Raw genomic sequence first — 14061 nt, forward strand, 5'->3', positions numbered from 1 at the left:
TGTTGTGATCATATTGATCTTCATCTTACTAAGCTTTATATAGTTATTGTGGTAGAAAATACAAAAAAAATTGTATGCATTTCTTTATAGTAAAGATGTTTTATTTAATATAAATTGCATTTAAAAATTGACAAGGATGTAGAAATTTTGAATAGTTGCTTTGTTCCCGTTCAGATTGAGATAAAACAAGTCTCACACTCAGACATTTGAAGTTTACTTCAGATAAAGTTATCCAAAAGAAAACGAAAATCCCCCTGGAAACTGATTGTGATGACCTCCTAAAATATTAGTTATAGTTAACAAAATTTAATTAAAATGATTACAACTTAACCTAAACAAACTTTTGTAATTCCTTTATGTTCATTTCATAAAATATTTCTTCACAACAAAAAAGAAAATAATTTCAATCATTTTAAAGAGCTTATAAATCTATAGAGCTGACAATGAAATATAAAAAGATGGAGAAATTTTATGATACCCACCAATTATACTATCAATTTAATTAGAAATAAATTTATTATGCAACTATAAATAACCTCGAGAATGGAATCCACCACCACCACCTCCAAAGAAGGTTTGGAATATCACATTTGGATCAAAACCTTTTGCAAAACCAATAAAATAATGATTAAAAATTTTGTTTTATGAACATTTTAAATATAATCCTAATGGATTTTATCAATTTTACAAACTTTAAATAATCAAAACAAAAAAAATAAAAATTTGTGTAATGTAATGTGAGAAATCTAAAAAAATGATATGCTTATAATTATAAGGTACTAAAACAAATCAAGTTCAATCTTGTAACAAAAGAAAAAAGATAATAGTAAAGATCACTACTAAGAAGACCAAAAAATTACTTCTTAGACAAAAATTTGTTTTGCTGTTTTTCTTAAAAAAGAAATACTTTTCAGTCTATTCGTATTTTTACAATAACAAAAAATAAACATTTTTAAAATGCTTTCACTGTCTATTTCATAATGGCAGTCTTAATGACTTGAAAATGACTACATTCACTGTTAAATTAAAACATTTTCATACCTCCCATATCCATTCCACTTTCTTCTAAGTCTTGGCCTGAATCATATCTTTGTTTTTTTTGCGGATCTGATAAAACACTATAGGCTTCACCAATCTATTTTAAAATTGAAAAAGTCTTTTTTAACAAAACTTACTTTTTTACTTAAAAATCTGTAATAAAAATAATTCTAAATTTTTTTTTTTTGAAACTGGTTGAAAAACCATATATTAAGATTTTATAATTTTAAACCAGTAGTACCTCTTTAAATATTATTTCTTCCTTTTTTTTTTCTTCCTCTGTTGAATTAGAGTGTCGATCTAAATAAACAACAATATAAACCAAGAGTTATGTATGCAAACAGAAGACTTTTTAAATGTTAACATACTTCACATTTCCTGTAAAAACTATTTAAACCATTTTTTAAGCAACAACTATCTTCAATTAAAGAGATAAGCATTAGAACAAAAATTTTTATTGTAAAAATAAACTTAGGCATGTTATTTTAGAAAAAAAATTTTGATTAACTTTTTTATAATTTTTATTATTATTCTGAAAGCAAATTTAATCAAGATTTCAAATAACAATAAAAAAATGACATTAACTTTCTGTACTCAAAATAATTAATGATTCCTTAAAGGTTGTGTGCATTAAAATTTTGGAAGACCTTGTGCAGATTTGTACATTAAAATTTTGGAAGACCTTGTCCAGCCAGGAAAACTGTGTACCAAAAGGATGGGGCTCCACCACAGAAAGACCCAGGAGTGGTTGTGAAAAAACATACCAGACTTTTAGGAGAAAGTTTTTTGGCCACCAAGTTTCCCAGATTTAAAACCTCTAGATTACAGTATATGGGCATATGTTGAGCCAAAGGCCTGAGCATCTCCCTACAACAGCATTGCAGCTCTGAAGGCCTCTGTTGTCAAGCAGTGGAATACCATGCAGTAATTTGTTTGAAATTCATAGAAAAATGATATGAAATAAATTATTTTGCTGAAAATATTGTCTTATTTTTTTTTACAACCTTCCATTTTCAAAAATTTGTGCAGATTTTAAGGGTGCACACTAAGTCATGCTATTTTCAAAAATCTAATTTTGATTTTTTTTGGTTTTATGGTAATTCTTTTGAATTTGGATAGTTTTTTTATGGTCCAAAAAAAAAAAGATTTTTTTTAGACCCCATTCTTAAATTTGATAAATGGTTGCTGCTTACTCAATTGTGAACCCAAAAGGAAAATTAAAGACAAAAAGTTAATACATTTATGAGCACATTTTTATGAGTATTACATTTATGACTTTTTACATGTATTTTACATTAATGAGTACATGAACTTTTTTAACTTTTTTTACTTTTTTCTGGCAAATCAAAAAATGTTCTAAAGTGTTATGGACAGCTGGTGTAATTAAAAATCAAGAGATAAATTTTTAAGTTAAAGAAGTAACAGATTATGTAAAAAAAAAACAACAACAAAAAATATTGGTTTCATAACTTTGATTGCGAATGGTAACAATGGTAACAGTGATGAAAGGTTTAACTATGTGGTGATTAGTAACAATGGTTAAAAGTATTAGTAGCAATTAGAAAACAATATCAAGTATCAGAATGTGGTTAGTTTTATTTGTAGAATACAAATAAAGGAATCTGCATTATTAACTATACCCAAGTACTACTATAAACCTAAAGAGTAAAGAGGCCTAACTTTCATTTTGGAGCTTCGTATATGAAAATCTGAAGTGCATGCATACATTTTGAATACACAAAACAAGATTTCCTATTTTCCTAAAATTTAACTAAATTTATATATTCCTAAAAATTAACTAAATTAAACTACATAACTTGATTGTTAAAACAAGTTAAACTGTATATAAAAATTTGAATAAAAAATGCTAAGGCTATGCTGGAAATAAAAATTATGAAAGCAAGAAGTAGTTACATAACCTTCTTCTTTAATCATTTCTTAGTAGGAGTATTCCCTGAGAAATATACAGAAATGGAAAAACATAAAACATAATGGAAAAACCTGGATGATGCTTTAATGCTTCTTTTCTATATGCTTTTTTAATGTCTGCATCCTGCGCTGATTTAGGAACACCTAGTATCTTGTAATAGTCTTTGCGCTTACTTTTCTTAAGTTCCTGTTTAGCTTCCATTAGGAGATGTCTGTTATCTAAAAAATTTATCAAAAACCTCTTTTGTATATTTTCTTGCTTTTAGACAAAATGCACACAATGTACCTTAATTTGATTAATCTTTATTCCTAATCAATCAAAAATGAACATTTTATTGAACTTCTGGGAGTAAAAATTAACTATGTTTTTTGTTTATCTTTATTTATTGATCGATGATTACAGACTCAAGTTACAAGACATGACATACCAGCACTACGATCCATTTTGCATATTTTTTCATAATCGTTTACTGCCTCTTGATATTTTTCTGTATCCATGTAACTTAAAGAAAGAAGAAAATATGATTTTTAATTACTCAATTATCCTATTTTGCAAGTGATTACAAATATAAAACTATTTGTCTACAATTCAGCATAAAAGTACTTGAACTAAATTGAAATTAAATAAGAGACAACCTGTTTAACTTCAAATTGGCTTAAGAAACTTTTTTTTAACTATAGTTTTCTCAGGAAGCATGAACTGATTGATTGTTTGAAGAAAGAAAAATTATAGTGTGGAGTTGATACACATTCTGCTTTTATTTCAACTTAAAATTATGTCATCTATTTATACTGATAACTCTTTGAGAACTTGAATTATGAAGTTCTCAAAGAGTTGTTTTAATGTCATAGTGTAAAGTAACAGCAATTCATCATACTTGCATAAAATAGTATTAGAATTAAAGATAAGGTATCAACAAAAAAATCACTAAAAATTTTGAAGCAACTTTAAGGTTAGAAGAAAAAAAAAGCATAATTCAAAAATTGTCATTCCTAAATTTATTATGAAACATAAAAATAGCAACTTGTCCTTTTTTTTTTTAGCTTTTTGTCCCCAACCCTTTGAACTTTACATTACTATGTGAGATGACTTTAAAATGAAAGCAGTATAAAACAGGACAAGTTACTATTTGTATGTTTCATAATAAATTTAGGAACATACATAAAAAAGCAACAGCTATTTTTAAAACTCTCACCATTTTGCCCTCCTTAAGTAGGCCTTTAAATATGTTGGATCTAGTTCTATTGCAGATGTACAATCCTTTATAGAATTTTCAATTTGCCCAAGTTTATAATTAACAGTAGCACGATTAAAATATATTTTTGAGTTTGCACTAGCATTAAGAGGGTCAACATTGAGTGCATTAGTGTAAAAATCACAAGCTTCAGCATACTTCTGATCTTTAAATGCATTATTTCCATTACCTTTCATTGCCTCAAGAGTTTTTGCTTTCTAAAATAAAATATTTCAAGATTTTTCTTATAAGCCTGCAAGCTACCATTTATGCAGCAGCTTATTGCTTATTTCAGTCATCAGCTGTAAAATTATTATTTCCAAACATTTTTTATTTTAAAATGAAAGTGTTGTTTTGATTTAATGTAAAGTTCTGAACTAAAAAAATCATAATAAAATAATCATAATAAAATTAAACTTTTATGCTCTGTTATGTTTCAGGAAATCATGTACTGGCATATTTAATAACTATAAATAAACCTAGCTCTAAATAATACATACTTTATATGCTTCTTTGGCTTTTTTAAAATCAGGATCTACTTTTAAAAGTTGCTGAAATAGTTTACAAGCACGATCTGTTTGATCCTAAACAAATTAAAAATTATTTTAACTTAATTATATAGAAAATGGAAACAGTAAATCTTAAAGAATCCTAAAAACTTGTTTTATTTACCTGATAATACAAACACAATCCTCGAACAAATAGGGCTTCAGCATTGTTAGAGTCTTTCCTTAAGATATCACTAAATAAACCATTGAAATGTAAATGATTGTTGAATTATCATTTGGCTTGGATAATTGCTATTTCCTTTTTACTTATCATAATAAGGTTTACTCTGTTTTTTATAAACAAACTGAGCATAACAAAGAATGTGGAATAAAACTATTCACATTTTTAAAACTCTTTAAAATCAACTAGAAGATAAACATATTAAATGATTATTTGATCAAGTAACCCTGCAAATGTATTATATTAAAAAATATTACTTGGCTATTACTTGAGCATCATTGAACTTTCCCATAAGAGCCAGACATTCTGCTTGAAGACCTTTATAGCTTACACAATACGGTGCATACTCAAGGAGTCTACGCATACAAAACTCTATCTAAATATATCATATCTGGGTTATTATAGAGAAAGGAGAATTTGCATTGAATAACAAAAATTTTTAAAATACATCATGTTTAGATAAAGGTCTACCTTCCGATAATCTCCACACTCATAAGCCTTTGCACCTTGTGATTCATAATCAGACATTGTTTTAGCAGCTCGCAACTAAATATTAAGCATTTTCTACAGAATAGTACGTTGAGTAAAAAAATTTTAAATTACCTAGATTTAAAATATAAGTGAAATCAATTCAAAAATGTCTTTACAAACACAGCAATTTTTAATAGCTACAAAATTTTTTTTTTTTTTTTTTTTCATAGAATATCCATGCATAAGTACATATGTTTTGCAAAATAATTTTAAACCAATGATATTGAAAAAACGTTATCTATACAAAAAGTACTAAACTTACTTCATCTAATATAAGTTTATTTTTTGGTTCAATACTCTTAGCAGTCTCAAGCATTCTCAAAGCATGAGGAACTTGCCCAGTAGCAATATAACATTTAGCAGATCGATGATATGCTTTCACAAATTTATTGTCTAAAGTAACAGCCTTACATGAGTCTTCAAGTGCTAATTTAAACTCCTGATACATCATATATGCAGCTGCTCGGTTACAATAATATGCAGCACATGTAGGATCAAGTTCTAAATAAAACAGATGCAAAAAATACCAAAGATTATTTTTAAAACTTTATGCTTGTAATTTAACAAAAACTCTAAATAAAGTCTAAAAAAAGTCTAAATTGATAAAATTTTATTTTATTAAGGTATCAGTATTTATTTATGTTAATATACATAAATTTTCTAATAACAAGAGGAAAAAAATGTCTAAAGTTTTTAACTATATAATAAAAATATACTTATTGCTTCAGTGTAGAGTTGAACAGCTTTTATGTATTCTTTTTGAGAATAAGCTTCATTTCCTTGCTCTTTTTTAGCCAGAGCTTCAATTCTAAAAATGAAAAAGATTTTAAAAACATTGCCAACTTACAGATTACAATACCAAGGATTAGTAGAGCTGTATAGTGTTCTACTTCTCCGATAGATCCCATTTTTACCGAATTTATAAATCTAAAAAGTTGTTTTCATATTAAATTTTAACTTAGGTTTAAATTCAAGGATGTATTTAAAAAATTTATCAGACATGTACCTAAAATTTATCAGACATGTACCTAAAATTTATCAGACATGTACCTAAAATTTATCAGACATGTACCTAAAATTTATCAGACATGTACCTAAAATTTATCAGACATGTACCTAAAATTTATCAGACATGTACCTAAAATTTATCAGACATGTACCTAAAATTTATCAGACATGTACCTAAAATTTATCAGACATGTACCTAAAATTTATCAGACATGTACCTAAAATTTATCAGACATGTACCTAAAATTTATCAGACATGTACCTAAAATTTATCAGACATGTACCTAAAATTTATCAGACATGTACCTAAAATTTATCAGACATGTACCTAAAATTTATCAGACATGTACCTAAAATTTATCAGACATGTACCTAAAATTTATCAGACATGTACCTAAAATTTATCAGACATGTACCTAAAATTTATCAGACATGTACCTAAAATTTATCAGACATGTACCTAAAATTTATCAGACATGTACCTAAAATTTATCAGACATGTACCTAAAATTTATCAGACATGTACCTAAAATTTATCAGACATGTACCTAAAATTTATCAGACATGTACCTAAAATTTATCAGACATGTACCTAAAATTTATCAGACATGTACCTAAAATTTATCAGACATGTACCTAAAATTTATCAGACATGTACCTAAAATTTATCAGACATGTACCTAAAATTTATCAGACATGTACCTAAAATGAAAAATATTATATAAAATAAAATATACTATATTACATAAAAATAGGATGAAAATTGAAAAGCTGTTAAAAAAATACAAAAATCAAATTTCTTATTGGATTGTTGAAGTAAATGATTCTATTTTATTACATTACATATTTTCATTAGACCTAGTGACTTTAATACTGCCCTAAATTGCAGACAAAGAAAATTCCTGATAATTTAATTGGATTGAACTGGGTAAGTGAAATAATAGACTATTATAAACTAAGCTATTTGAAAGACATCTTTAAAAAAATTGCAGAATTAAATGTTGTATTTTTACTCAGAAAAGTGTAGAATTAAATGTGGTATTTTTTACTCAGAAAAGTCTCCACTTTCATGGTTTTCTAGCAAGGTATAACATGAAAAGAAAAAGTTGAGTGTGAAAGTTATGACTAATAGAGATGATTGGAGCATTAGGTGAATCAAATGTCCAATGTTCTCAATGTAATAAGTTGGAGAAAAGGCAATTCTATGATCTAGTGGTATCATTTAGTAAAATCATACAATCACTTGATATCACTAGATTATGGACTTGATATAGTCATCTTACCCAGATATGAGCCCTCAACTTGGGATGAAAGTACTTCATTTTGAAAAATCAAAGGTGTGTGTTTTGATAGGATTAAAGTTATCAATGATATTCTGAAGTCCCCAATTTCACTAATAAGTTCTTTAAGTGAATCAATAAAAAAAATGCAGAAACTTGTCCAAAGTAGTTGAGGATAACAGGAAGTACATACCAGATTATTGCAAAAGCACCTTTGTGGCAAATGTCTCCCAATAATTGATAATTTCACAAGCTTGAAAAATTGAAACTTGAATTAAATATGTTGAATATTTAACACTTAGTCAAAAGTGAACAACAAATGTGCTGTAAATTACTACAATTTTCTTTGGTTATTTAGTGATTTGCTGAAAAGTACCAACAATTAACACATTACTGAACTACATTTACAGAACTCTACCAACAGGAATATGGAGTCAGTAGAAATTTTATAGCTGCTGGAATTGTTGAAAATGCCCAGATTGTAAAATTTTTACCAATTCTGATTCCAGCAGATTCCAATTCCACATCTGACTCCACAGACCTGCTAGTGACTAATATATTGTATTTTGCTCATATTTATTGGTTGTTTGATTTCTTACTTGGATTGGAAAGGTGCTTTTGATTCTCCGCAATATTGCCATTACTATTGTTTTGTCATAAAAGAATATACAAAATTGTTTTTTGGTCTGAGCTTTTGATTTCAAAATTGGTGAGCCTTTTTGGTTTCAACATACTTTCAATTGATTCAGGTCTCGATTGAGTTGAACTCACTTCTTCATAATCATTAAAATGATAACGTATCAATAAACTCTTTATTTTCCATTCATATTTCTTCTTATTTGCAGATGAGCAATCATTTTCTGTTCTATCCTCTTTATTTTTCTTTGTGTCATTTATTTGAAGAACATAATCTTGATTGGCTAACACTCTTTTGTGAACATTTTTTCCAACACATTTGGTTCTGTCAAAACCAGCATACATTAACAAGTTACAAGATTTTAGTCATGTGAGGTGGAGTAATGGTCAAATAGATTGCATTATTTTCAAAAAAAACTACACACAATTGTGTAGTTAAATGATACATGGCTTTATCAGAAATCAGTAAGCTTTGAATATTCTTTGTGAAAGTTATAGGCCAAAATGATACATGATAGATGATTATCATTTTTGTATGAATTAAGTGGGTTTTTACATAGCACAATTATACATAATGGCAGTTTGTTACAAAGCAGCAAAGGCTGCTGATAAAAGAGTATATATGCTGCCACTCCCTTTCTGCTCCTGACAGTATACACATAAGATGACTTATCCATATTTCTAATTTGCCCTTACAAATGCATTAAAGATGTTTTGTAATAAGCCTAAAGCATTTATCTCAGTGCAATTTTTGGTCAGATCATACACTCTACTAACATTTTGCATTAAAATTTACTGGTATAAAATTTGCTTATTAGTAATCCATTAACTTCCTATGAAAAATTATACTCAGCTACTCCAAATTATGCTATGACTTTAAAGCGCCTTTGCATAAAGAGAAAAGAAACTGCTATTTCATTTCTTTTTAAACTCCTTTGTTCTTGGACAAACAGGCAACTTAAAGTATTAATAATATCAAGTAAAATTTGTAACACTAATTAATAATTATAAACAATTATCAATGTAGTATTGTCACTCCTTAGTGTCTTCATGGTTTGTATTTGACATTCTTAACAACAAGAATGCAAAAAGTAGATGAAAATACCAGTAGAGTAAGAAAACAGATCTAGTAATTTTGAACAATTTTAAAAAATTTAAATCTAATTTTAATGATTTTTCATTGTAAAATTTCCCAGAAACACACACAAAAAAAAGAGACTTTTATCTAAATTTACATAACTTTGAAATAACAAATCACCAATTCTTTGAAATATGTTGGTTGTTCAGAAATGTAATAACAGATATCAAACGCATTATGGTTTCTATAAAATTTTTCTACACTTTTTATTTAAAGAAAAAAAGAAAAAAGCAAATTCATTTGTTTTATTCAAGAAAAATAAACTTGTTCAACACTACATGAGGTTTTTGATAAGGATAATTTCAATTAGAATGGTGATGAAAAAAAACAAACTCACTATTATTTATGAATAACAGTTTTCATTAGGATATTTTTCCCTTGATATCAGCTAGTAATATTAATTGAAATCAGTGTTCATCATTATAGAGTAGTGAAATGTATAATTTATTAGGGTGATTTTCTTCTGTCAACATTCAGTGTAAATCAATTTAATGATGCATTAGGTAATGGATTATATTTTAATATTGTAATTATAAAATGAACAAAAAGCATAAAAACAAGTTTTCCAAAATGCAAGTAAATGATAGTTAAACTTGTATAGTAGTTTAAACTAGTCTTTTATCTTTAATGCATTGAACAGTTTATTTCAAAGTATTATCTGATTGAGGGCAGCAGATTTAGTTGCAGCTAAAAAGGATTGGAAATGATGCTATGATTGAAATGATTTATGGCCTTCATATCTTTTTAAAGAACAATTGTATTCCTCCATAAGCACTGCATTCAGCAAGATCATTTAATACCTTGAATGAACACCATATACCTTGAATCAGTCATAATTAAGTTGTGAATTCAACAATTGGTCTTTTATTTAACAACCACAGATACCAACATTTCATTTTCTAAGGTTGCAGAAATCTTGCCTCAATAATGCAAGTCTAATACTCTTTGAAATGCTAAAATAACTTAGTGTTTGGAAACTTAAAAACATTATTAAGATAAAGAACATGTTCCATCACTATCTCCAAAACATGATAGCATTAAGCTAAATTTACAAGTTTTCATTTTAACTTTTGTTTAAACCAATTACAAAACCAACCATTAACCATTTACTTTATGACAACCATTTGAAATGGTTGTCATAAAAGAAACCTGCAACTTTCTCTCACAGATTATATTACTTTGAGTTTTTATTTGCAATTGTAAGTGGGGTATCATCATAGAGTTTTTGGATAAATAAAAGTTTTATAACCTTTTATGATACAATAATTGGAAGCTAGTGATTAGGAGCCTGAAAATCTTCAAAATATTTTCACCACAACAAATGTAATATTGTTGGTATTTTTGGCAAAATCTGCATGTTGTATTCAAGCTTGTTGATGGCGCTTACATGTTTTTAAGGAAATGTAAAGCATAATCAATTCCTACCATGATACCTTGGTGCCCTTTTTTACATTGAGCTTCCAGAAACTGACAATCTTGTGTTTGTATAATAAACATGACATCCTGAGCACCATCAAAATATAATTCAGGTTATCAATAAATGTTTCCTGATTTTTACCATTTGTTCCTGATTACAAATTTTTTTAGATTCTTTCATTTAAAATGAAGTTTTCTGATATTTAAAACACATGATTGGATGTCAAGAGTAAACTTTTAGATGCTTTACAATACTGTTTTCGAGGCACATTTGCTCACAATTTTGATAGTCAATAGGTACATTCAAAACTTTTCCACAAATTTGAAGCTTGAAGTTTGATATACCTTCTGTCCCTCCAATTCAGGTGCAACACAAGTTTTTTTAATCAATAATATTGACATTATCATCAAAGTGACATCTAAAACAATTACCAATAAATCATAACAGAAACAATTTCTTAGACTTTTTTTTATTAATAAGTTAATTATAAAAAAAACTAGTTTAACAATGTAACTGGTGTTTAATATTTATGAGAACTAACAAATTCACGCTTTGCATCTAAAATGTATCAGTGTAAAGTAGTTATTCCTTATTCAGAAACTACAGAATTTTAGGAATTAGAAAAAAAAAAATCCATATTATTTACATTGTTTACAAAAAGTGCAGAAATAAAAAGACCAACAGTCAGATTAACAAGAATTAAACACAATTTGTATCAAGTAATACCTGTGATACCCCAAATTGACAATTTAAAGTTAACCAAATTTCAAATTATTCAAACTTACCATATAATATTTTTCCAAAAATCAAAAAATTAAAATTGATTGTGCTAATCCTAATTATTGATAAAATTAAAAGAAATTGAGTATGTAGAATCACAATGTCAGATGTAACACAATGTTAGATTGGAGAAATAAAGGAAAACAACTTGAAAACTTCACAATATAGATAGAAACACCCTGTTATCTATACATTTTAGCAAACATTTTACACCCAACCAGAGCTTTCATTTAACTAAGAAATTGTTTTTGCAAAGTCTACCTTGAAGTTTATCTTTCTTTAAACTTTATATTTTAAAAAGTTTATCTAAAAATCTTTAAAAAGAGAATTTTAAAAAATTACAGTTTATCTAATTAGCTTATAATTTAAAGAAAATACAAAAGAAAAATAACAAAAAAGAACTTAAATTAATTTAATGATAAAGTTGAATAATTTAATAGCAGTACTTCTATCAGTTACTATATCCTATAGACTAAAATTTTTATTTATATATAAAAAACAATTAAAGCATTCAAGTCTTAGTAAAGTTGAGCTAATCCAAAGTACTAAAAAAAATAAATTTTAGGTATTTTTTGACTTTTCAATTGATCTATTTAGATTGAAATTTAAAAGTGCAGGTGCAATTAAATAATAAAGATGCTTAAGTAGATATGACAAGTTTTTTTATTTGATAGAATAACATTTAAAGCAATAAACACTTTATTATACATTATCATTATGAGTTATTACAAATGTACTGTTATTACAAATATATTACTTTAAGTTATCATCACTCAATTTTATAAATTCATATATATGCTTGAAAAGAAGTTAGATGAAAAAGATATATTGCTAAGTACTAAATTATATATATATATATATATATATATATATATATATATATATATATATATATATATATATATATATATATATATATATACAACAGTTACCAGGCAAACAAAAGTGTTTATTTTCTACTATAACAGTTTTTAATAACCTAGTAAATTTTTTGCCAGAAAACAAAAGTTGAGTATATATTGAACTTTTTTATTCACTCAAAAAAGGAACATTTTTTATCATGTTGGTAAGGATTGGTAAAGGTACCAAAACTATTTAAGATAAGCAAAATATAGATCTATGTGTATTATACCCTGGAAGTATGACAATGCTATCAAGTTATTGTAAATCAAATTCTAAGTATAAATGAATTTTAAAAAAAGTACTTCGGATTTAGTACAGGAGACTCTTCCAAATCATTTACATCACATTCTTCATTTTTAAAATTTTGAGCATCAATATCCATATTTTCCTCTTGACTACGAGCAGTCAATACGTCTGGTGTCGCCATATTAGATATTCGTCAATTTGAGAATTTTCTGGAAATACCGTAGAATATTTCAATTAAACATTTGTTTATTTTAATAAATAATAATGAGAATTAAATGTTCATTATTTTTAAAAAGCTATTCTGATTCTTTTAACTTGTTAAATTAGTAATTAAAATTATCATTATTTTTAAGAATTATTGTCTACACTGTTGCAAAGAATCAAATAAAACGTTTTCATCAATTAAAACGAAAATAACTAAAAGATCTTTGTCTTATCCACTCTTTGATATGAAAGAGAATTGTAAAAGAAAACAAAAGAGATACGGGAAATTTATAAGCAGCCGGTAATGACTTCCTGAAAATAAATATTTTCCGTTAAGTAATTACCAGGAATTCATAACAGACTTCTAGTAATTTTAGCTCAAGATACTCCCCAATCTTCCCTCTCAAGTAAATAAGTACCTATCATTAGAATAATTATTTATAAGACTTCCTATGCTCTTCTCGAGATTTAAGCCTTTGAAAAGTAGTGAACAATTCGAACATTCTTCTAACGTATTACAAACGAATATTTTGTTTTTAAAATACAAATTTATTATTCCTGAGTTAGAGATTAAGCACAAAAGATACGTTCGTAAGATAAATTTATACCTAGCTAGAACACGGTGATTTAAGCGTAGGATGTTATTGTGAGCATGCGCATTAAATTACACTATATAAAAAATTAAAAAAAATGGCGGAGCAGTTTTTCCGTAAAAACTAAAAACTTTAGTGATTGATTTCCTTTCTAAATGTCTATTTAGTCTTCGCAATCAAAAAAATAAAAAGTTTTTAAGTTATATAATTGATAAGCTCTTTATTAAATTAAAAAAAATAATAATAATAAGTCGTAAAGTAAGAGATTTTTTTGTTTAAAATAATTAAGTTTTTAGGTGAAAAAAAAACAGCATCCCCTCACTTATTTATAGAATATCTTGCGACTGAAAATTTTTTGGATAAAAATTAAAACATATTCTTATTCTCGATACTC

The 14061-nt window shown here is 26.6% G+C and overlaps 1 protein-coding gene across 3 annotated transcripts; it reads right to left on the reverse strand.

The window, feature by feature from the left end:
- Window positions 1-79: 79 nt before the first annotated feature.
- On the reverse strand, window positions 80-13719 carry LOC145186032 (dnaJ homolog subfamily C member 7-like). 3 transcript variants are annotated; one of them, XM_090099228.1, is made up of 15 exons: window positions 13683-13719; window positions 12927-13079; window positions 6179-6270; window positions 5725-5963; window positions 5403-5477; window positions 5189-5307; window positions 4875-4944; window positions 4703-4786; window positions 4164-4420; window positions 3396-3469; window positions 3040-3186; window positions 1280-1338; window positions 1042-1135; window positions 537-602; window positions 80-278 (listed from the first exon to the last, which is right to left on the reverse strand). In XM_090099228.1, exons 2-15 carry the CDS (start codon window positions 13049-13051, stop codon window positions 229-231), a joined length of 1551 nt encoding a protein of 516 aa, XP_089955354.1. In that variant the 5' UTR covers window positions 13052-13079; window positions 13683-13719; the 3' UTR covers window positions 80-228. The 3 variants fall into 3 exon arrangements, with proteins under 3 accessions (XP_089955354.1, XP_089955352.1, XP_089955353.1); XM_090099226.1 differs by having other exon boundaries at window positions 13494-13690; XM_090099227.1 differs by having other exon boundaries at window positions 13419-13690.
- Window positions 13720-14061: the final 342 nt, after the last annotated feature.

Source organism: Hydra viridissima, unplaced genomic scaffold (assembly GCF_058129835.1).
Source record: "Hydra viridissima isolate aposymbiotic clone 2 unplaced genomic scaffold, HvirCarnegie_v1 scaffold_9, whole genome shotgun sequence".
Lineage (NCBI taxonomy): Eukaryota > Metazoa > Cnidaria > Hydrozoa > Anthoathecata > Hydridae > Hydra > Hydra viridissima.